Genomic DNA, 23,403 nt, shown 5'->3' on the forward strand with positions numbered 1-23,403 from the left:
TACATCAGGATTTATGGGAAGTGTTCCAGGTTCCGGCTGACCTGATCTATGCAGTCTAACATTGAATTATAGAAGTCTATAATGTGTTATGTGTATGCTAGGCCAAAGAGATGTGTTTTTAGTCTAACTTTGAACTGACAGAGTGTGTCTGCTTCCCGGACAATGTTAGGAAGACTGTTCCAGAGTTTTGGTGCTAAATAGGAGAAGGATCTACCGCCAGCAGTCGATTTAGATATTCTAGGTATTATCAACTGGCCGGAATTTTGAGATCGCAATAGACGTGAAGGACTATAATGCGTTAAGAGCTCGCTCAAGCACTGCGGAGCTAAACCATTTAGTGCTTTGTAAGTAATCAGCAATATTTAAAAATGTATACGATGTTTAATAGGGAGCCAGTGCAGTGTTGACAGAACCGGGCTAATATGGTCATACTTCCTGGTTCTGGGAAGAACTCGAGCTGCTGCGTTTTGGACCAGCTGTAGTTTGTTTATTAAGCGTGCAGGGCAACCACCCAGTAGAGCATTACAGTAATCTAGCCTTGAGGTCATGAACGCATGAACTAACTGTTCCGCATTTGTCAATGAGAGCATATGACGTAATTTAGATATATTTTTAAGATGGAAAAATGCGGTTTTACAGATACTAGACACGTGACTTTCAAATGAAAGATTGGTATCAAAGAGCACACCCACACACACACACACACACTCTCACACACACACACACACACACACACACACACACACACACACACACACAGGTTCCTAACCGACGACGAAGACTTGACAGAGCAGCCATCCAGTGTTAGACAGTATTCTAGATTATTACGTGAGGACGTTTTTATGTCCAATAATTAGAAACTCTGTTTTTTCAGAATTTAGTAGTAGGAAATTACTAGTCATCCAATTTTTTATATCAGCTGTACATTCCGTTAATTTTGTGAATTGTTAAGTTTCGTCAGGGCGTGAAGAAATATAGAGCTGAGTATCATCAGCATAACAGTGAAAACTAATGCCATGCTTCCTAATGATATCTCCCAAGGGTAGCATGTACAGATTGAACAGCAACGGTCCTAGTACTGAGCCTTGTGGTACGCCATACTGAACTTGTGATCGATGAGACATCTCTTCATTTACTGCTACAAACAGTCAGATAAGTATGATTTAAACCATGCTAATGCAATTCCACTAATGCCAGCATAATGTTTGAGTCTATTTAAAAGAATGTTGTGGTCAATAGTATCAAATGCAGCACTAAGATCGAGTAACACTAATAGAGAGATACAACCACGATCGGATGATAAGAGCATATCATTTGTGACTTGACTTGAAAATCCTCACAGATATCATTTCTTTATAAAAAGGAACACAGTTGTGAGGATACCGCCTTTTCTAGTATCTTTGACAGAAAAGGTAGATTTGAGATCGGCCTGTAATTGACTAATTCTGTACGATCAAGTTGCGTTTTTTTAACACGCGGTTTAATCATAGCCAGCTTAAGAAAGGGTTAATGCAGAAATCAACATTTTGATAGTGTTCAGTACCAGGTTTATTAGAAAGTTAGATTATAAAACAAGCTATAACTGCTAGAGCAATTGAAATGATTTAAATAAAAACCAACATCTATTGTACTGTGATAAGTATGCTGAGGCGATGGTGTTTTATGCCTTGTTTCGATCATTTTATGTTATTTTCCAACATGAGACGTTTCTTTTCTTGATAAAGCTGCTCTAAGCTCTCGATCGCACAATGTCTTCACCGCTGATTTAATGAGGTGTTCAACACAAGCTTCACATTGTCAAGAATGAAGCCCATGGAACAAAAATTGAATAATTTACAATATAATATTTTATTCATTGATACAGAAAGATTGACTCGTAGCAGATCTCTGTGAAGCTGTCATGGAGAGAAACTGAAAGCAGGGTTTCATAAATGCATGAATGCCCAGAACTGATGCGAACACCTCATTCTCTCAGGCAGTCAATCAGTTTAATTGCACTTAATCTGTTTCAGACAGAAGCTCAGAGTCCAGCTCTCTGTTATCTGGGTTCTCACAGTCTAAACCCTTTATCTGCCCACATTCCTCCGTATACAGTAGGACCTTGTTCAGGTTTGTTCGCTGGATTCCCTAAAGCCCTGTTCAGATTACACTCGCCCATGATGGTGAAACCGCAGACGGAGGAAGTCTGGGTGATTGCGATGGCCACACCTGGTCTTCCGCTTGTCTCTCGACAGGTGGGCTGATGTTTCTCTGGGCTTTCACTGCTAGTTATGAGGGGATAGTCAAGCTCAAAATGAGCTGTGATGGTTATTTCATTCAAAGATCTTAGATGTTGATGACGAGAGGTAACATGCTCAATGTCCTTGCAATAAAACAAACCAAAGAGCATTTTCACTGGTCATGATGGCTAATGTCCTCTAAAGTTTATGGATTGAATGTAGTTTCACCAGTAATAGTCTCAGTTGAGCTGAATCCGCACAGCTGAGTGAAGTTCTCACTGACTCTCATATGAAAAGCCCTTTGGGACTGTGATGTATTAGCTGTGGCTCTGTGATCGATACACTCAACATGTTTGCATTTCTAACCCAGCTATAAAGCGTAGAGCGTGAACACGCAGATGTCTTCTATGCACGTATCACACTTGTTCTAAAGCAGGTGGAACTTCTACAAACTATTTTGAAAGTGCAGAAACTTGAATGTTTGCATTTGCACAGGAATGGACTTGTGTTTATGAAGTGTGAGGATGAGGATGGGACTAGAGACAGAGGTTGTTATAGAAATGCCCAGGAACAGAAATGTTTAATGAGTTAACTGAAGCGTTGGGAGAAGACGAAGGTTGTCAGGAGATGCTTAATGCCCATTAAATGAACTTCAAGAAAGTCCTCTGCTAAATGACAAGGGTTTGTGTTTCCACTGAGGTTATTTTGTGTGATATTGCTTGAATAAATCAATGTACATGTACATTTAAGATAGCAACTGTTTTGTGTAACTTCTCAATACAGAGCTTTTGTTGACACTTGTCTGTTCCTCAAAAGGCAGTAAATGTTGCGACTGCATGATGTAATAGTGCAGTAATGTCATGCTAATGCAACCATAGCTACCATGCTAATTTGTATCCACTGCTGTGACTCTGAAGGCCTCGTCGTTGGACAGTTTTACTGCAGAATTCCAGCTTTTCCCAGAGCCTCTTTCCTTCTGGGTCTCTTTCTAACACAAAGCACAACAGAGCATTGCCTGGGCACCAAACCAACATCGAGTTCTTCATCTTCACATCCGGCAAGAGTTTCCTCCGGGTTGCTAGCAGTGATTCTGTGTCTGTCTTTGGCAGGTTGTTGTTTTCTCTGAAAAGGCAGCAGAGGAACAGAGCCTGGTTTGTTGGTGTCCGATGAATCTGCACAAATGCATTGAGACTGTTGCTTTCTGGTCTTACGCAACTTTAATGCACATGAAAAATATCCTGCTTTGTTGACACACACACACACACACACACACACACACACACACACACACACACACACACACACACACACACACACACTCACACACACACACACACACACACACACACAGAGAGATAAACGTGCTACAGAAATATGACAGTAATGCAGTTGTAATGACAGTAATAGGACAGTTACATTCCCTCGATGGTCAGATCTGATCGCCTCTGCTCGACACTTTACATTCAAACACACACTATAACACACGAGGCACTGATGTCAGTGTTTGTACTGTGTGTTTGGCACTACACTGTTGTGTTGTTATTCCAGACAGCGTCTCTCAGAGGGAAATCTTCTTCTGAACACTTTCAGCTGTTTAAGTGTCGCTCATTATTACAGCTCGTGTCATGAGAATCTCAATGATTCCTCCCACAGCGTTATGCCATTATCTTAGGGCACTTAACATTTTGAAAAGATATATTTGGAGATGTGAAGTTAAAAAATAATCAAATTTGTGACTTTATTCATGGTTGTTGTCTTAGTATTAGGTCTCTTGAGAGCTTGTGTCTAGACATATTGTCCGTGTCCATGTCAAGTCACCATTATTTATAAAGCTCTTTATACAATACAGACTGTTTGAAAGCAATGTGTTGAGATTCAATCAGCACAGCAGCATCATTAGCATCATTAGCATAATTTTCATCATTAGCATCATTATCATCATTTTCATCATTTTCATCAATAGCATCATTAGCATCATTTTCATCATTAGCATCATTATCTGCTGAGGGAAATTTTACATAAACATCTGAACTCAAAAACTGCTTAGTAAACCTCGCCAGAACATCAAACTGTTCATGTTAAGTTTCACCAACGATAGGAACTGAACACAAATATTGTTCTGGAAACGACAGAAAGCTAGAAACAAAGTATATATTTACTCTGATAACAAACCCTTCTGTCTCTTTATCTCGAACAGTAAATGTGATTTATGCTGCCGGAATGGAGCGCTGTGTTGATAAATGTCCATGTGTGTTTCCGAGTCTGGTTCCTGTGTTAGTTCGCTGATGATGATAAGTGTGTATAAACTTCAGTCCAGAATCATTCATAACTGTAGATCTGCAACACATCTCACATTCTTGTGGAGACCAACAATCGACCCGCATCTTTCTGCTGTCACTGACACCTTTACATGACGACTAACTCTCATACCTTCATCAGAAACCTGTAATTATACACTCACCTAAAGGATTATTAGGAACACCTGTTCAATTCCTCATTAATGCAATTATCTAATCAACCAATCACATGGCAGTTGCTTCAATGCATTTAGGGGTGTGGTCCTGGTCAAGACAATCTCCTGAACTCCAAACTGAATGTCAGAATGGGAAAGAAAGGTGATTTAAGCAATTTTGAGCGTGGCATGGTTGTTGGTGCCAGACGGGCCGGTCTGAGTATTTCACAATCTGCTCAGTTACTGGGATTTTCACGCACAACCATTTCTATGGTTTACAAAGAATGGTGTGAAAAGGGAAAAACATCCAGTATGCGGCAGTCCTGTGGGTGAAAATGCCTTGTTGATGCTAGAGGTCAGAGGAGAATGGGCCGACTGATTCAAGCTGATAGAAGAGCAACTTTGACTGAAATAACCACTCGTTACAACCGAGGTATGCAGCAAATCATTTGTGAAGCCACAACACGCACAACCTTGAGGCGGATGGGCTACAACAGCAGAAGACCCCACCGGGTACCACTCATCTCCACTAAAAATAGAAAAAAGAGGCTACAATTTGCATGAGCTCACCAAAATTGGACAGTTGAAGACTGGAAAAATGTTTCCTGGTCTGATGAGTCTCGATTTCTGTTGAGACATTCAGATGGTAGAGTCAGAATTTGGCGTAAACAGAATGAGAACATGGATCCATCGTGCCTTGTTACCACTGTGCAGGCTGGTGGTGGTGGTGTAATGGTGTGGGGGTTGTTTTCTTGGCACACTTTAGGCCCCTTAGTGCCAATTGGGCATCGTTTAAATGCCACAGCCTACCTGAGCATTGTTTCTGACCATGTCCATCCCTTTATGACCACCATGTACCCATCCTCTGATGGCTACTTCCAGCAGGATAATGCACCATGTCACAAAGCTCGAATCATTTCAAATTGGTTTCTTGAATATGACAATGAGTTCACTGTACTAAAATGGCCCCCACAGTCACCAGATCTCAACCCAATAGAGCATCTTTGGGATGTGGTGGAACGGGAGCTTCGTGCCCTGGATGTGCATCCCACAAATCTCCATCAACTGCAAGATGCTATCCTATCAATATGGGCCAACATTTCTAAAGAATGCTTTCAGCACCTTGTTGAATCAATTGCCTTAGCAAATTCAAATCAAATCACCTTGCCTTAGAATTAAGGCAGTTCTGAAGGCAAAAGGGGGTCAAACACAGTATTAGTATGGTGTTCCTAATAATCCTTTAGGTGAGTGTATATTAATAGTGTTCTGCCAGTCTGTAAAGTCAGTGCAGTAAACCGTCAACCATATTTTTATTGCAATGAGAAGACCACACTTTCTTGCGAAGGCCAATCAGTGAAGGAGTTTCAGACCGACGATAAGTTACCTGAACTAATCAAACTAAAAGTGGAGGAGAGAAGTGAAGTGGTTCAGTGTTTCAGAGTTCGCCGGAGCTTTGCTTGCTGTCGTCTGTGACGGACTCAACCGCACGCTTTCTGCTTCATTAGCCGGTGGAGATGAGAAGGGATCGTCATCAGCGAGTGTGTGTCTGGAGATGAGAAGGGATCGTCATCAGAGATGAGAAGGGATCGTCATCAGCGAGTGTGTGTGTGGAGATGAGAAGGGATCGTCATCAGCGATTGTGTGTGTGGAGATGAGAAGGGATCGTCATCAGCGAGTGTGTGTGTGGAGATGAGAAGGGATCGTCATCAGCGAGTGTGTGTGTGTGTGGAGATGAGAAGGGATCGTCATCATCGAGTGTGTGTGTGGAGATGAGAAGGGATCGTCATCAGCGAGTGTGTGTGTGTGGAGATGAGAAGGGATCGTCATCAGCGAGTGTGTGTGTGTGGAGATGAGAAGGGATCGTCATCAGTGAGTGTGTGTGTGTGGAGATGAGAAGGGATCGTCATCAGCGAGTGTGTGTGTGTGTGTGGAGATGAGAAGGGATCGTCATCAGCGAGTGTGTGTGTGTGTGTGGAGATGAGAAGGGATCGTCATCAGTGAGTGTGTGTGTGTGGAGATGAGAAGGGATCGTCATCAGCGATTGTGTGTGTGGAGATGAGAAGGGATCGTCATCATCGAGTGTGTGTGTGGAGATGAGAAGGGATCGTCATCAGCGAGTGTGTGTGTGGAGATGAGAAGGGATCGTCATCAGCGAGTGTGTGTGTGTGTGTGTGTGTGTGTGTGTGTGTGTGGAGATGAGAAGGGATCGTCATCAGCGAGTGTGTGTGTGTGTGGAGATAAGAACGATCTCAACGACTCATCTTTCGATCTCAAACGACTCATCACCACAGCTACTCACAAATCAGGCAACCAACTGGACCTGGTTTACACACGCAACTGCACCACAGAAAACATCCTGGTGACACCTCTCCACGTTTCAGATCATTTCCTCATTACTTTCAGTCTACAACTCTCTACCCCTGCACCACCACCCCCACCACCAGTCACTTTCAGACGAAACCTGCGCTCACTTTCCCCCTACCATCTTTCCTCTGCCGTGTCATCCTCTCTTCCCCCACCCTCACAATTCTCATCTCTGGATGTGAATACCGCAACGGACACCTTATGCTCCACTCTAATCTCTTCTCTAGACATTATCTGCCCTCTCTCCTCCAGGCCTGCACGCGCTACTCCCTCTAACCCCTGGTTATCTGAGGTTCTTCGGGAACACCGGACCAAACTCAGGGCAGCGGAGAGGAAATGGCACAAATCAAAAGACGCATCTGACCTGAGTATGTATCAATCTCTCCTCTCCTCCTTTTCTGTTGATGTTCATGCTGCAAAATCTTCATACTTCCACAACAAGATCAACAGCTCCTCCAACACACGATTACTCTTCAAGACATTCAACTCTCTCCTCTGTCCACCTCCACCACCACCCGCCTCCTCCTTAACTGCTGACGATTTTGCGCACTTCTTCACCAACAAAACAACAGCTATCAGCAGTCAGTTCTCAGCTCCACACACACAGGAACCCAGACCGACCCCTTCCACAGCCAATACCCCTCTGTCCTCCTTTTCTTCGCTAACCGAGGAAAAAGTATCTACACTTCTCCTCTCCAGTCACCCTACCACCTGCCCGCTTGACCCCATCCCCTCACACCTTCTACAAGCCATCTCTCCCACACTTCTACCATCACTCACACACATCATCAACTCATCCCTCCATACTGGCACCTTCCCTACAGCATTCAAGCAGGCTCGGGTTACTCCACTGCTGAAAAAACCAACGCTAAACACATCATTTGTAGAGAATTACAGACCTATCTCTCTCCTACCATTCATTGCGAAAACACTTGAAAGAGCTGTCTTCAACCAACTAACATCCTTCTTGTCTCTAAACAACCAGCTGGATGTCAACCAATCTGGCTTCAAGAAAGGACATTCAACTGAGACTGCATTACTGTCAGTCACAGAAGCCCTACGGATCGCAAAAGCTGCTTCCAAATCTTCAGTCCTCATTCTCCTGGATCTGTCTGCTGCCTTCGACACGGTGAATCATCAGATCCTTATGTCCACCCTCTCATCACTGGGCATCACAGGAACTTCACTCCACTGGTTTGAGTCCTATCTCACAGGTAGGTCCTTCAAGGTCGCATGGAGAGGTGAGGTATCCAGAGCACATCAGCTGACCACAGGTGTTCCCCAGGGTTCAGTTCTTGGTCCCCTCCTCTTCTCCATCTACACCACATCACTGGGACACATCATACAGGCACACGTTTTTTCCTACCACTGCTATGCTGATGACACGCAGCTCTTCCTCTCCTTTCAACCAGATGATCCCACAGTAGCTGCACGGGTCTCAAGCTGTCTGGCGGACATCTCCACATGGATGAAGGAACATCACCTGCAGCTCAACCTGGCAAAGACTGAGCTTCTCATCCTCCCTGCCAATCCATCTCTACAGCACGACTTCACCATCCAGCTAGAGTCATCATTAATCACCCCATCAAGATCGGTCAGAAATCTTGGAGTAACGTTTGATGACCAGCTGACCTTCACAGATCACATTTCAAAGACAGCTCGATCATGCAGGTTTGCACTGCACAACATCAGGAAGATCAGGCCTTTTCTAACTGAGCATGCAACACAACTTATCGTCCAGGCCCTGGTCATCTCTAGGCTTGACTACTGCAATGCTCTTCTGGCTGGACTTCCAGCATGTGCAACCAAACCCCTACAGATGATCCAGAATGCTGCAGCTCGGCTTGTCTTCAACGAGCCCAAGAGGGCCCACGTCACTCCTCTGTTCATCTCTCTGCACTGGCTACCTCTCGCTGCTCGCATCAAGTTCAAGGCACTGACGCTTGCTTACAGAACTATCACAGGCTCAGCTCCCTCCTACTTTCACTCACTCCTACGAGTCTACATCCCTACCAGACACCTACGATCGGTCAACGAGCGACGTCTCGTGGTTCCATCACAGAAAGCCACAAAATCACTTTCCAGAACATTCTCATTCACAGTTCCATGCTGGTGGAACGCTCTCCCCACCCTCATCCGGAATGCAGAATCCCTGACAACATTCAAAAGACAGCTGAAAACCAATCTCTTCCGTGAGCACTTTACCTTATAAAAAAAAATAAAAAAATTTTCCTTTCCCTTTGAAACATCACTTATCAGGCTTATGCTACTCTGAATAATACCTGAACTTCGTATTTTGAGCACTTCTTGCGTTGTTGTTGCTTTTGCCTCTTTATGATGACTCGCTGAATTCAGTCCTAATTTGTAAGTCGCTTTGGACAAAGGCGTCTGCTAAATGACTAAATGTAAATGTAAAGAAGGGATCGTCATCAGTGAGTGTGTGTGTGTGGAGATGAGAAGGGATCGTCATCAGTGAGTGTGTGTGTGTGGAGATGAGAAGGGATTGTCATCAGCGAGTGTGTGTGTGTGGAGATGAGAAGGGATCGTCATCAGCGATTGTGTGTGTGGAGATGAGAAGGGATCGTCATCAGCGAGTGTGTGTGTGGAGATGAGAAGGGATCGTCATCAGCGAGTGTGTGTGTGTGTGTGTGTGTGTGTGTGTGTGTGGAGATGAGAAGGGATCGTCATCAGCGAGTGTGTGTGTGTGTGGAGATAAGAAGGGATCGTCATCAGTGAGTGTGTGTGTGTGGAGATGAGAAGGGATCGTCATCAGTGAGTGTGTGTGTGTGGAGATGAGAAGGGATTGTCATCAGCGAGTGTGTGTGTGTGTGGAGATGAGAAGGGATCGTCATCAGCGAGTGTGTGTGTGGAGATGAGAAGGGATCGTCATCAGAGAGTGTGTGTGAGTCCTGTTGGTCAGTGAAGCGTTGGCTAGTCGAGTGGAGGAGAGCAAACCGTTACCGGGAGCGGCAGGAGCGAGTCTTACTGACATCCTTACAGTCTTACTGACATCCTTACCGTCTTACTGACATCCTTACCGTCTTACTGACATCCTTACAGTCTTACTGACATCGTTACAGTCTTACTGACATCCATACAGTCTTACTGACATCGTTACAGTCTTACTGATATCCATACAGTCTTACTGACATCTTTACAGTCTTACTGACATCCTTACAGTCTTACTGACATCCTCACAGTCTTACTGACATCCATACAGTCTTTACTGACATCCATACAGTCTTACTGACATCCTTACAGTCTTACTGACATCCTTATAGTCTTACTGACATCCTTACAGTCTTACAGTCTTACTGACATCCATACAGTCTTACAGTCTTACTGACATCCTTACAGTCTTACTGACATCCTTACAGTCTTACAGTCTTACTGACATCCATACAGGCTTACTGACATCCTCACAGTCTTACTGACATCCATACAGTCTTTACTGACATCCATACAGTCTTACTGACATCCTTACAGTCTTACTGACATCCTTACAGTCTTACTGACATCCTTACAGTCTTACAGTCTTACTGACATCCATACAGGCTTACTGACATCCTTACAGTTTTACTGACATCCTTAAAGTCTTACTGACATCCTTACAGTTTTACTGACATCCTTACAGTCTTACTGACATCCATACAGTCTTACAGTCTTACTGACATCCATACAGTCTTACTGACATCCTTACAGTCTTACTGACATCCATACAGTCTTACTGACATCCATACAGTCTTACTGACATCCTTACAGTCTTACTGACATCCTTACAGTCTTACAGTCTTACTGACATCCATACAGGCTTACTGACATCCTTACAGTCTTACAGTCTTACTGACATCCATACAGGCTTACTGACATCCTTACAGTCTTACAGACATCCTTACAGTCTTACTGACATCCATACAGTCTTACTGACATCTTTACAGTCTTACTGACATCCTTACAGTCTTACTGACATCCATACAGTCTTACTGACATCCTTACAGTCTTACTGACATCCATACAGTCTTACTGACATCCTTACAGTCTTACTGACATCCTTACAGTCTTACTGACATCCATACAGTCTTACTGACATCCTTACAGTATTATTGACATCCTTACTGTCTTACTGACATTCTTACAGTCTTACTGACATCCATACTGGATCTGGGAAGTTTGTGTTTTTACACTCTAAGAAGAAAGGTTTCTATAGAGAACCTTAAATGGTTCTGTCAGGTGCTTTATGTATAGAACCAGAACCTCTTAGGGGTTCCCATAATGGGAACATTTATTTTTAATGAAAGAATCTGGTTTTGTAGCTCGTGAACATAGTTTATCACTAGAAAAAACTGAAATAACCTGTTAAACATGAAAGTATTTCATCATATAAGATATTTCTCCTTATTTAGAAAATTTTTGTCATAAAGGGTTCGTGAAAATACAGTTAGACTAAGGCTACGTTCACACTGTCAGTCCACATGTGTTTATCTGAATCTGATCTGAATTATTGGCTGTCCACACTGTGTTTCGCAACTGTACGGATCTGCATTGGTTTCTATGGCAGTGACGTTGGGAATACGCCTAAAACAACAACAACCGGAACATAGAGGGGTTAGGAATACAGATGTTGTCTTATTTCTTGCTAAATCTAATCGGATTTCAATCGGATATGCAAAACATCGGGTCCAAAGATCTGTACCTGATCCGGATCGACCCGAATCACTTCTTACCAGAACCCAACATACAGAAAAATGAAATGAAAAACTTTGGAAAACACACACACACACACACACACACACACACACACGCACGCACACGCACACACGCTCACACGCTCACACTCACTCACATGGCAACAAAACTTTAAGGCCAGTCTTCCAAAAGCCCCACAATGCACCAGTGCAGTAATTCAGTCCCGCTCCTGTGTGTGAATGAAGCGGTGGAGTTAAGAAGAGTTATGAAGAGTTATGAGGAGTTATGAAGACTTATGAAGAGTTATGAAGCGTGTCTGCTGGTCATTTTACTTCTGTGATGTGATGAAGAAGAATATTCAACAAGGGAACACGCTTTATCACAGAGAGTTTGAGTGATTGGATGATTAAAGTGTCTCTGAATGACAGATGATGAACAGAGAGGGATCGCTGACGTCAGTGTGATTCAGAGGTGGAGCTTTACTTCAGGAGGGGCAAGCACACACTGCACAAGCACACACTGCACAAGCACACTACACAAGCTCACTACACAAGCACACACTAAACAAGCACACTACACAAGCTCACTACACAAACTCACACTACACAAGCTACACAAGACCATAGATTTATATTACATCTGGTGAAAAGGGGCATAATATGTCACCTGCCTCGCTGCCTGCTGTGAGTGTGTTTGCTTCGGTGGTGTAAGCTCCGTCTTAGCCTCGTATTTCCTTGTTTTGAACCATCATTTACTACAATTTCTAGTTGTTTATACTAAAACTAAATACAGCTTACCCAACATCTCAGATTAACCTGACATAGCTTCCGTTACTACTAGCACAACACGCTAGTAATTCGCTAGCCTGTTAACGCGCCACCCGTGCGCTCAGCTATTTTTATATATTTATTTTCTCTCGCGCCTTTGAGTTTATAAAAGCTCAGGTGAGTAATGTCTTGTCCTGTTATTATCATGTGTCGCGTCTGAATGCATTGTTGTTTTTGGAGCTCTATCGATTTGATTTATAATTCTTGATTTTTCTCTTTAAACTCGCTTACAACGAACATTTTCTACTTTTCCTCACTGAAAAGCACTACTGCTCAAACCTCATAGTTACAACGCGGACTGTTGAGCAGACGCATCTCAAGCCTATTAGTGATCCAACGCTGGATACTCTTAAAGGTACGTCCGTGGATCACGGCTGAACGCGTCTTCTCCACACTCACTTACAAACAAACATTTTTTTTTTCGCCTATCGTGCGTCTACTCTACACCCCTACCATTAAAAATAAAAAATAAAAAAAAATAAAAAAAATAAACTGATTATATCCAAGACTTCAGTCATAAATTAGTATTAATATTGATAGCATCACTGGTAGCTTCGTTGCTAACTCACTGTCCATCTGTTAAAATGGCGAATATATCAGATGTAAGTAGTCTACCTTTTGGTGCAGGTGAGGACACATTTGAGCTGCACGCACTGCAGTCTGAGCTGGAAGCTGTTGAGAAACAGATCCACGACCTTTTATTGAGACAGGCCGAGCTGAGAGACCGGTGTTTGGCTCTTGAAACATCACGCGCCGATGCACACAAAACAGTGTTTAACGTTACTAACCCACTGACTCCGACCGCGTCTACTCCGTGCGTTCCTCAGCATCGGTCGCAATCAGCCATGGTCTCGTTCACTCCGGCTCCAACACGCCACCACGAAGCCTGGGTGGTTCCGCAGCGGAAGACGCGAGTCAGGTTTAGACCAAGACTTTCTCCGACCCTCCCGGTTTTCGAGTTATCCACACAAAACCGCTTCTCCCCTCTACGTGAAACAGAACGCGATGCTGTGATCATCGGCGATTCCATCGTTCGGCACGTACACGCTACGTTAGGTAAAAGTAAGGTGCACAGTCACTACTTTCCTGGTGCTCGTGTTTCTGAAATCGCTGCTCGCGTTCCCGAGATCCTGAACGGTGACGAGCGCGTCGGAACTGTGGTCCTGCACGCGGGAGTGAACGACATCAGGCTGCGCCAGACGGAGATTCTGTAGAAAGACTTCAGGAATCTAATCGATACGGTACGCAGCACATCGCCTGAAACAACGATCATTGTGTCAGGACCGCTTCCCACGTACCGACTAGGGCATGAAAAGTTCAGCAGATTATTTGCGCTAAATGAATGGTTAATGTCATGGTGCAATGAGCAGAAACTGCTCTTTGTAAATAATTGGAATCTGTTTTGGGAGCGTCCTAGGCTTTTCCGTGCTGATGGCTTACACCCAAGCAGATTCGGAGCGGATCTTCTGTCAGATAACATCTCCAAAATGTTAAATACCCTTTGACTAGTAACGAAAAGTCCAAATCAAAGTCTCTGCTGCACCAATTTAACTGATATAAATACTAGTGTAGAACATTGCATAGAAACCGTGTCTATTCCTCGTTTAGTGAGATCAAATAATAAATCTACTGCAGGATCTAGGAAAAATCTAATTGTTATTAAAACAGAAAATGTTGCTATTGGTAAACAAAAACTATTTCTAAAGCTAGATCTTCTAAACATTAGATCACTCACGCCTAAGGCAGTTATTGTAAATGAAATAGTCACAGATAATAGCTTCGATGTACTTTGCCTTACTGAAACCTGGCTTAAACCAAATTATTATTTCGGTATTAATGAGTCTACTCCTCATGGATATTGTTATAAGCATGAGCCCCGTCTGATTGGTCGTGGCGGAGGTGTTACAACCATTTATAGAGATATTCTAAATGTTACTCAGAAAACGGGTTATAAGTTTGTTTCATTTGAAGTACTTGTACTGAATGTTACGCTCTTAGATGTTAGAAAAACATCCCTATTATCTCTAGCCTTGGCTACCGTATATAGACCGCCAGGGCCTTACGCTGATTTCCTAAAAGAGTTTGCAGATTTTCTCTCAGACCTATTAGTCAATGTCGATAAAGCATTAATTGTTGGAGATTTTAACATACACGTAGATAATCCAAATGATGCGTTAGGAGCTGCGTTTACAGATTTATTAAATTCATTTGGGGTCAAGCAAAACGTCACCGGACCAACACATCGTCTTAATAATACACTCGATTTAATTATATCACATGGAACCGATCCAACCGATATAGATATCATTCCACAAAGTGATGATGTCACTGACCACTACACGGTAACTTGCATATTACGTACTGCTGTAATATGTCATGTGGCGTCGCGTTATCAACCAGGCCGAACAATCCTCCCATCCACCATAGATAATTTCTCAAATTGCTTATCTAATCTGTCTCAGCTGCTGCCTGAACCCAAACAAACAGATGAACTAGAAGAACTAACTAGCACTATGAGCACCATTCTCTCTAGAACATTGGATGTGGTTGCACCTATTAAATTAAAAAAGGTCAGAGAGAAAAATAAAGCACCATGGTATAACAATACTACGCATGTTTTAAAGAGAGAAACCCGTATTTTAGAGCGTAAATGGAAACAAACTAATTTAGAGGTCTTTAGAATCGCGTGGAAAGACAGTATGTCACGTTACAAAAAAGGCCCTAAAAGCGGCCAGGGCTGAGCACCTCCGCAAACTAATAGAAAACAACCAAAACAATCCAAGGTTTTTATTTAACACCGTGGCTAGACTAACAAATAAACAGATGTCACCCGAACAAAATATCCCGTTACAGTTCAGTAGTAATGATTTCATGAACTTCTTCACTGAGAAAATAGAAAGCATCAGAACCACAATTGTAAACGTTCAATCTTCAATCGCGCCTTATAATGCATCCTCAATAAACAAGCTACAGTTAGTCCAAAATGCCGCCACTGGTTCTTACGAGATCAAGAAAATATGATCATATAACACCGATTTTATCATCACTGCATTGGTTACCTATAAAGTTCCGTATTAATTACAAGGTATTGCTACTGACTTATAAAGCCCTAAACGGCTTAGCTCCAGTCTATTTAACGGATCTTCTATCACCCTATAATCCATCGCGCTCTTTAAGATCACTAAATTCAAGGCTTTTGGTCATACCTAGGATATCCAGAACCACCAAAGGAGGGAGAGCATTTTCACATTTGGCTCCAAAACTCTGGAATAGTCTTCCTGATACTGTTCGTTGCTCAGACTCGCTCTCCCAGTTTAAAACTAGATTAAAGTCTCATCTCTTCAGCCAGGCATTCATATAATCCTACAGTTCAAACTACAATCCGGCCTGTAGCTCATAAATGCCAAAGGAGAACTGGCCCCCGACTGAGCCTGGGTTCTCCCAAGGTTTTTTTTCTCCATTAGGTCACCTGATGGAGTTTTAGGACACCATTAGGTCACTTGATGGAGTTTTTCGGTTCCTTGCCACTGTTGCCTTTGGCTTGCTCAGTTGGGGATATTTTGGGGATATTTAATTTAATTTTATCAATCAATAAATTCCTCTTGAAACAAACTTTGTTGTATTATTTTAATTTAATACTGTGAAGCTGCTTTGATACAATCTGTATTGTGAAAAGCGCTATACAAAAAAACTTGACTTGACTTGACTTGACCTTTAAAGAGCCGCTCGTGCAAAAAATAGATGAGACAGAAACAGACAATTGGGCAGAAATACACGATGTCCATGTCTGTTCAGCAAAACTGATGGTAAATAATACAAGTGCGAAATTAACTTTAACATTTTTTCTCCTCTATAACAAATTAAGTTATGTGCAGTGAGCCCCTTTATGCCCCTCATGTTCCCTTCATAACACCTGTCCTGTGTTAAGTCAAGTCAAGTCAAGTCACCTTCATTTATATAGTGCTTCTAATAATATGAATTGTTTCAATGATAATAGGAAATTACAGTAACAGAGATTGTTTAGGCTTTACAGCAGCTCTAGAATAGGGTTAACAGCGTACACTGCTTTACAGTGTCTTCACAGTGTTAACAGTGCTTGATGATCAGGCTTTACTGGGACGAAGGGACAGTGATCTTCCCGCCTGTGATGAATGTGTGTGCGCAGGCGCTCGGTGTGATTGAAAGTCCTTTAAATCAGCACTTTTCATTTTATTGATTACGTGTGCAACCGCATATGCGGTCCGGTTCATTTTTATTGTCTGTCAGACGCTCCACGTCAAGGGTTTGTGGATTTACAGTCCAGGGCTGCGTTTCCCAAAAGCATCGTAAGCATAAGTAGATTGTAGATCCATTGCCACCAATAGACTCTATACAATCAGCTTTCTCTGTGTGCTTGTGAGAAACAGTCCAGCTCTGAGAGGAATAAATGTGAGACCCGCATCAAACACCTTCACTGCCTGTGTCTGCAGAGGCTAGTCAAGCTGGACCGAAGCCAAGACTTGTCAGAATCTCTGAGTCCTTGCAGACGACAGAACCCAAAGCCTGTAACGTATAGTATCAGTGAGATATGACAGAGTTCATCACTGTGAAACACAGACACGGCTCAGGTGTTGTGCTCACCAGTCAGGGTTAGGGTTAGGGTTAGGGTTAAGGTTAGGGGTTAGGGTTAGCAGCTGGGTACGTCACAGTGATGTTCCACCACAGAAGAAGATCATTGAGATCCACACTGAAAAACTGACCGACTGATCCGATCCAGCATTGATCTGACCGGATTTATCCCATAGGACAGTGTTGTGTTGTGTTGTGTTGTGTTGTGTTGTGTTGTGTTGTGTGTGATGCGTGTCTGTCGTTGCTCAGGAGCCCAAGCTGCGGGAGCTGCTGTGTTGTGTTGTGTTGTGTTGTGTGGTGTTGTGTGTGTTGTGTTGTGTTGTGTTGTGTTGTGTGTGTGTGTGTGTGTGTTGTGTGTGTTGTGTTGTGTTGTGTTGTGTTGTGTTGTGTGTGTTGTATTGTGTTGTGTGTGTTGTGTTGTGTTGTTGTGTTGTGTTGTGTTGTGTGTGTTGTATTGTGTTGTGTGTGTTGTGTGTGTTGTGTGTGTTGTGTGTGTGTGTGTGTTGTGTAGTGTGTGATGCGTGTCTGTCGTTGCTCAGGAGCCGAAGCTGCGGGAGCTGCTGTGTTGTGTTGTGTTGTGTTGTGTTGTGTGTGTTGTGTTGTGTTGTGTTGTGTTGTGTTGTGTTGTGTGTGTTGTGTTGTGTGTGTTGTGTTGTGTTGTGTTCTGTTGTGTTGTGTGTGGTGTGTTGTGTTGTGTGTGTGTGTTGTGTGTGATGCGTGTCTGTCGTTGCTCAGGAGCCGAAGCTGCAGGAGCTGTTGTGTTGTGTAGTGTTGTGTTGTGTGTGTTGTGTTGTGTGTGTGTGTGTGTGTGTGTGTGTGTGTGTGTGTGTGTGTGTGTGTTGTGTGTGTTGTGTTGTGTTGTGTTGTGTGTGTTGTGTGTGTGTGTGTGTGTGTGTTGTGTAGTGTGTGATGCGTGTCTGTCGTTGCTCAGGAGCCGAAGCTGCGGGAGCTGCTGTGTTGTGTTGTGTTGTGTTGTGTTGTGTGTGTTGTGTTGTGTTGTGTTGTGTTGTGTGTGTTGTGTTGTGTTGTGTTGTGTTGTGTTGTGTTGTGTTGTGTTGTGTTCTGTTGTGTTGTGTGTGGTGTGTTGTGTTGTGTGTGTGTGTTGTGTGTGATGCGTGTCTGTCGTTGCTCAGGAGCCGAAGCTGCGGGAGCTGTTGTGTTGTGTAGTGTAGTGTTGTGTTGTGTGTGTTGTGTTGTGTTGTGTGTGTGTGTGTGTGTGTGTGTGTGTGTGTTGTGTTGTGTTGTGTTGTGTTGTGTTGTGTTGTGTTGTGTGTGTTGTGTTGTGTGTGTTGTGTTGTATGTGTTGTGTTGTGTAATGTTGTGTGTGTTGTGTTGTGTTGTGTTGTGTTGTGTGTGTGTGTGTGTGTGTGTGTGTGTGTGTGTTGTGTAGTGTTGTGTTGTGTTGTGTGTGTTGTGTTGTGTGTGTGTGTGTGTGTGTGGTGTGTGTTGTGTAGTGTGGAGCCGAAGCTGCGGGAGCTGTTGTGTTGTGTAGTGTTGTGTTGTGTTGTGTTGTGTTGTGTTGTGTTGTGTGTGTAGTGTTGTGTTGTGTTGTGTGTGTTGTGTGTGTTGTGTGTGTTGTGTTGTGTGTGTGTGTTGTGTGTGTTGTGCTGTGTGTAATGCGTGTCTGTCGTTGCTCAGGAGCCGAAGCTGCGGGAGCTGTTGTGTTGTGTAGTGTTGTGTTGTGTTGTGTTGTGTTGTGTTGTGTGTGTAGTGTTGTGTTGTGTTGTGTTGTGTTGTGTGTGTTGTGTGTGTTGTGTTGTGTTGTGTGTGTTGTGTTGTGTTGTGTTGTGTTGTTGTGTTGTGTCTGTTGTGTTGTGTGTGTTGTGTTGTGTTGTGTTGTGTTGTATTGTATTGTGTTGTGTGTGTTGTGTTGTGTTGTGTTGTGTTGTTGTGTTGTGTTGTGTGTGTTGTATTGTGTTGTGTGTGTTGTGTTGTGTTGTGTGTGTTGAGTGTGTTGTGTGTGTGTTGTGTGTGTTTGTGTGTGTGTGTGTGTGTGTGTTGTGTGTGTTGTGTAGTGTGTGATGCGTGTCTGTCGTTGCTCAGGAGCCGAAGCTGCGGGAGCTGCTGTGTTGTGTTGTGTTGTGTTGTGTTGTGTATGTTGTGTTGTGTGTGTTGTGTTGTGTTGTGTTGTGTGTGTTGTGTTGTGTGTGTGTGTGTGTGTGTGTGTTGTGTGTGATGCGTGTCTGTCGTTGCTCAGGAGCCGAAGCTGCTGGAGCTGTTGTGTTGTGTAGTGTTGTGTTGTGTGTGTTGTGTTGTGTTGTGTGTGTGTGTGTGTGTGTGTGTGTGTGTGTGTGTTGTGTGTGTTGTGTTGTGTGTGTTGTGTTGTGTTGTAATGTTGTGTTGTGTGTGTTGTGTTTTGTTGTGTTGTGTGTGTGTGTGTGTGTGTGTTGTGTAGTGTTGTGTTGTGTGTGTTGTGTTGTGTGTGTGTGTGTGTGTGTGTGTGTGTTGTGTGTGTTGTGTAGTGTGGAGCCGAAGCTGCGGGAGCTGTTGTGTTGTGTAGTGTTGTGTTGTGTGTGTTGTGTTGTGTTGTGTGTGTGTGTGTGTGTGTGTGTGTGTGTGTGTGTGTGTGTGTTGTGTTGTGTGTGTTGTGTTGTGTTGTAATGTTGTGTTGTGTGTGTTGTGTTTTGTTGTGTTGTGTGTGTGTGTGTGTGTGTTGTGTAGTGTTGTGTTGTGTGTGTTGTGTTGTGTGTGTGTGTGTGTGTGTGTGTGTGTGTTGTGTGTGTTGTGTAGTGTGGAGCCGAAGCTGCGGGAGCTGTTGTGTTGTGTTGTGTTGTGTAGTGTTGTGTTGTGTTGTGTTGTGTGTGTGTAGTGTTGTGTGTGTTGTGCTGTGTGTAATGCGTGTCTGTCGTTGCTCAGGAGCCGAAGCTGCGGGAGCTGTTGTGTTGTGTTGTGTTGTGTTGTGTTGTGTTGTGTGTGTTGAGTGTGTTGTGTTGTGTGTGTTGTGTTGTGTTGTGTGTGGTGTGTTGTGTTGTGTGTGTGTGTTGTGTGTGATGCGTGTCTGTCGTTGCTCAGGAGCCGAAGCTGCGGGAGCTTTTGTGTTGTGTAGTGTGTGTGTTGTGTTGTGTAGTGTGTGTGTGTGTGTGTCGTTGCTCAGGAGCCGAAGCTGCGGGAGCTGTTGTGTTGTGTTGTGTAGTGTTGTGTTGTGTGTGTTGTGTGTGTTGTGTTGTGTTGTGTAGTGTGTGTTGTGTTGTGTTGTGTTGTGTTGTGTTGTGTTGTGTGTGTTGTGTGTGTTGTGTTGTGTTGTGTTGTGTGTGTGTGTTGTGTGTGTTGTGCTGTGTGTAATGCGTGTCTGTCGTTGCTCAGGAGCCGAAGCTGCGGGAGCTGTTGTGTTGTGTTGTGTAATGTTGTGTTGTGTTGTGTTGTGTTGTGTTGTGTTGTGTGTGTAGTGTTGTGTTGTGTTGTGTTGTGTTGTGTTGTGTTGTGTTGTGTGTGTTGTGTGTGTTGTGTTGTGTTGTGTTGTGTTGTGTGTGTTGTGTTGTGTTGTGTGTGTTGTGTTGTGTTGTGTTGTGTTGTGTTGTATTGTGTGTGTTGTGTTGTGTTGTGTTGTTGTGTTGTGTTGTGTGTGTTGTATTGTGTTGTGTGTGTTGTGTTGTGTTGTGTTGTGTTGTGTTGTGTGTGTTGAGTGTGTTGTGTTGTGTGTGTTGTGTTGTGTGTGGTGTGTTGTGTTGTGTGTGTGTGTTGTGTGTGATGCGTGTCTGTCGTTGCTCAGGAGCCGAAGCTGCGGGAGCTGTTGTGTTGTGTTGTGTAGTGTTGTGTTGTGTGTGTTGTGTGTGTTGTGTGTGTTGTGTTGTGTAGTGTTGTGTGTGTTGTGTTGTGTTGTGTTGTGTTGTGTTGTGTGTGTGTGTTGTGTTGTGTTGTGTTGTGTGTGTGTGTTGTGTGTGATGCGTGTCTGTCGTTGCTCAGGAGCCGAAGCTGCGGGAGCTGTTGTGTTGTGTAGTGTTGTGTTGTGTGTGTTGTGTGTGTTGTGTTGTGTGTGTTGTGTTGTGTTGTGTTGTGTGTGTTGTGTTGTGTTGTGTTGTGTTGTGTGTGTTGTGTTGTGTTGTGTGTGTTGTGTGTGTTGTGTTGTGTTGTGTTGTGTGAGTTGTGTGTGTGTGTTGTGTTGTGTGTGTGTGTGTGTTGTGTGTGTTGTGTAGTGTGTGATGTGTGTCTGTCGTTGCTCAGGAGCCGAAGCTGCGGGAGCTGTTGTGTTGTGTTGTGTTGTGTTGTGTTGTGTTGTGTTGTGTTGTGTTGTGTTGTTGTGTGTGTTGTGTGTGTTGTGTTGTGTGTGTGTGTTGTGTTGTGTTGTGTTGTGTGTGTGTGTGTGTGTGTGTGTGTGTGTGTGTTGTGTTGTGTGTGTTGTGTGTGTTGTGTGTGTGTGTGTTGTGTTGTGTTGTGTGTGTGTGTGTGTTGTGTGTGTTGTGTAGTGTGTGATGTGTGTCTGTCGTTGCTCAGGAGCCGAAGCTGCGGGAGCTGTTGTGTTGTGTAGTGTTGTGTTGTGTTGTTGTGTGTGTTGTGTGTGTTGTGTTGTGTTGTGTGTGTGTGTGTGTGTGTGTTGTGTTGTGTGTGTGTGTGTGTGTGTGTGTGTGTGTGTGTGTGTGTGTGTGTGTGTGTTGTGTTGTGTTGTGTGTGTTGTGTTGTGTGTGTGTGTTGTGTGTGTTGTGCTGTGTGTAATGCGTGTCTGTCGTTGCTCAGGAGCCGAAGCTGCGGGAGCTGTTGTGTTGTGTTGTGTTGTGTTGTGTTGTGTTGTGTTGTGTTGTGTTGTGTTGTGTTGTGTAGTGTTGTGTTGTGTGTGTTGTGTTGTGTGTGTGTGTTGTGCTGTGTGTGATGCGTGTCTGTCGTTGCTCAGGAGCCGAAGCTGCGGGAGCTGCTGGATGTGGGGACTCTGGAGGGGAAGATGGAGAACCGGACGCTCACGGTGGTCAGCGGTCAGGACATGGTCAGCATCTCCTACCACAACTTCGTGGCCTTTCATGAGGAGGTTGCCAAGGTAACGCTGCTCCAACACACACTGTAACCAGGATACGTGTGTGATCACAGCCGTCGCTCGTCTCAAAGCATCTCTTCAAAACTGTCAAACGTTCAGTGTCTGTCTTTAAAGGACACATTCCATAATTCATTTTGAAAGATATCATTTTGCTTTAGGAAGAGTTACACATGAGATTTAATCTGTAAAACACAGCGATGCACTATCCAACCCTAACCATCACACACTATGATCTGCAAATGTGAGGCCGATAGTTTTATGATATTTTTGATGATCTTGTCATATTAATGCTGGTCTGGTCTGAGTGGATTGAAGGCCGGTCTGCTGATGTGTGTGTGTGTGTGTGTTCAGGAGTGGGCCGAGCTGCTCTTCAGTCTGGCCTCAAACCTACTGGCGCAGAACCTGAGCAGAGAGTCCAGTCTGGAGAAGATGTGAGTGTTCTGTGATGTCAAGTCTAGTCACCTTCATTTATACAGCGCTTTAACAATATAGATGTTTCACCGCAGCTTTACAGTGATAATAGGAGATTACAGTAACAGAGATTGTTTAGGCTTTACAGCAGATCTAGAATAAAGTTATTGTCCAGATAAAGTTAGTTTTGATTGATTCACTTCCGTTGTAAAGATCATTAGTTATTAACTTAGGGGCCGCTAACACACACCACTCTCACAGAAAACTGAAACTTTTAGTGTGTTCTGGACGTTCATTCACACACGAAGGTTGGCCAGCGGTAACAGTGATAAAGTCTTCCCGTGACTCTGTCAGGAGCGGCTCTAATGTTCACTGCGTCATCATCCGTCAGTCTGCCGACGGAAGCTCGCGCTGGTTGAGGATTAACTGCATCTGCATGACTGCAGGTCACATGGTCCGGGTCTGCAATCCCACGATGCCGTTCTCTCACACCGTAAATCAGACCGCCTGTGACTTTGGCCTCGGCACACATGTGGGAAAGAGTCCGGCTGCGTTAATTATTGGCAGGAAGATGCTGATGGTTAGTGAAAGCGTGCTGCACGTGACCTTTTTCTAGACACAAAACTTGTGCTTTTGACATGCTTCGATACCAACACAATGCATTCTGGGATGGGAGTGGAACAGTGTGGGAAATGCACACACACACACTCACTCACACACAGACCGAGATGCAGAGACATCTGTCCGTGTGTTTCATGCGTTGGTTCTGTTCTTCACAGATACACTAAACTGACGCTACAGTCGACGGCCGACGGCGGGATTTCTGTGAAAAAGTAGGTTTGTTCATCCATTACTGTGAACACACACGTTACA

At 43.8% G+C, this 23,403-nt stretch overlaps 1 protein-coding gene across 1 annotated transcript in view; it reads left to right on the forward strand.

The window, feature by feature from the left end:
• Nucleotides 1-23,403, forward strand: part of plcb1l (phospholipase C beta 1-like) — a 163,319-nt gene that overhangs the window by 54,663 nt on the left and 85,253 nt on the right. Inside the window, exons 4-6 of the mRNA XM_082147359.1 lie at nucleotides 21,982-22,122; nucleotides 22,471-22,550; nucleotides 23,310-23,363. Coding sequence (XP_082003485.1) covers nucleotides 21,982-22,122; nucleotides 22,471-22,550; nucleotides 23,310-23,363 — 275 coding nt within the window. The remainder of the gene's footprint in view (nucleotides 1-21,981; nucleotides 22,123-22,470; nucleotides 22,551-23,309; nucleotides 23,364-23,403) is intronic.

Source organism: Leuciscus leuciscus (assembly GCF_965113295.1).
Source record: "Leuciscus leuciscus genome assembly, chromosome: 19".
NCBI lineage: Eukaryota > Metazoa > Chordata > Actinopteri > Cypriniformes > Leuciscidae > Leuciscus > Leuciscus leuciscus.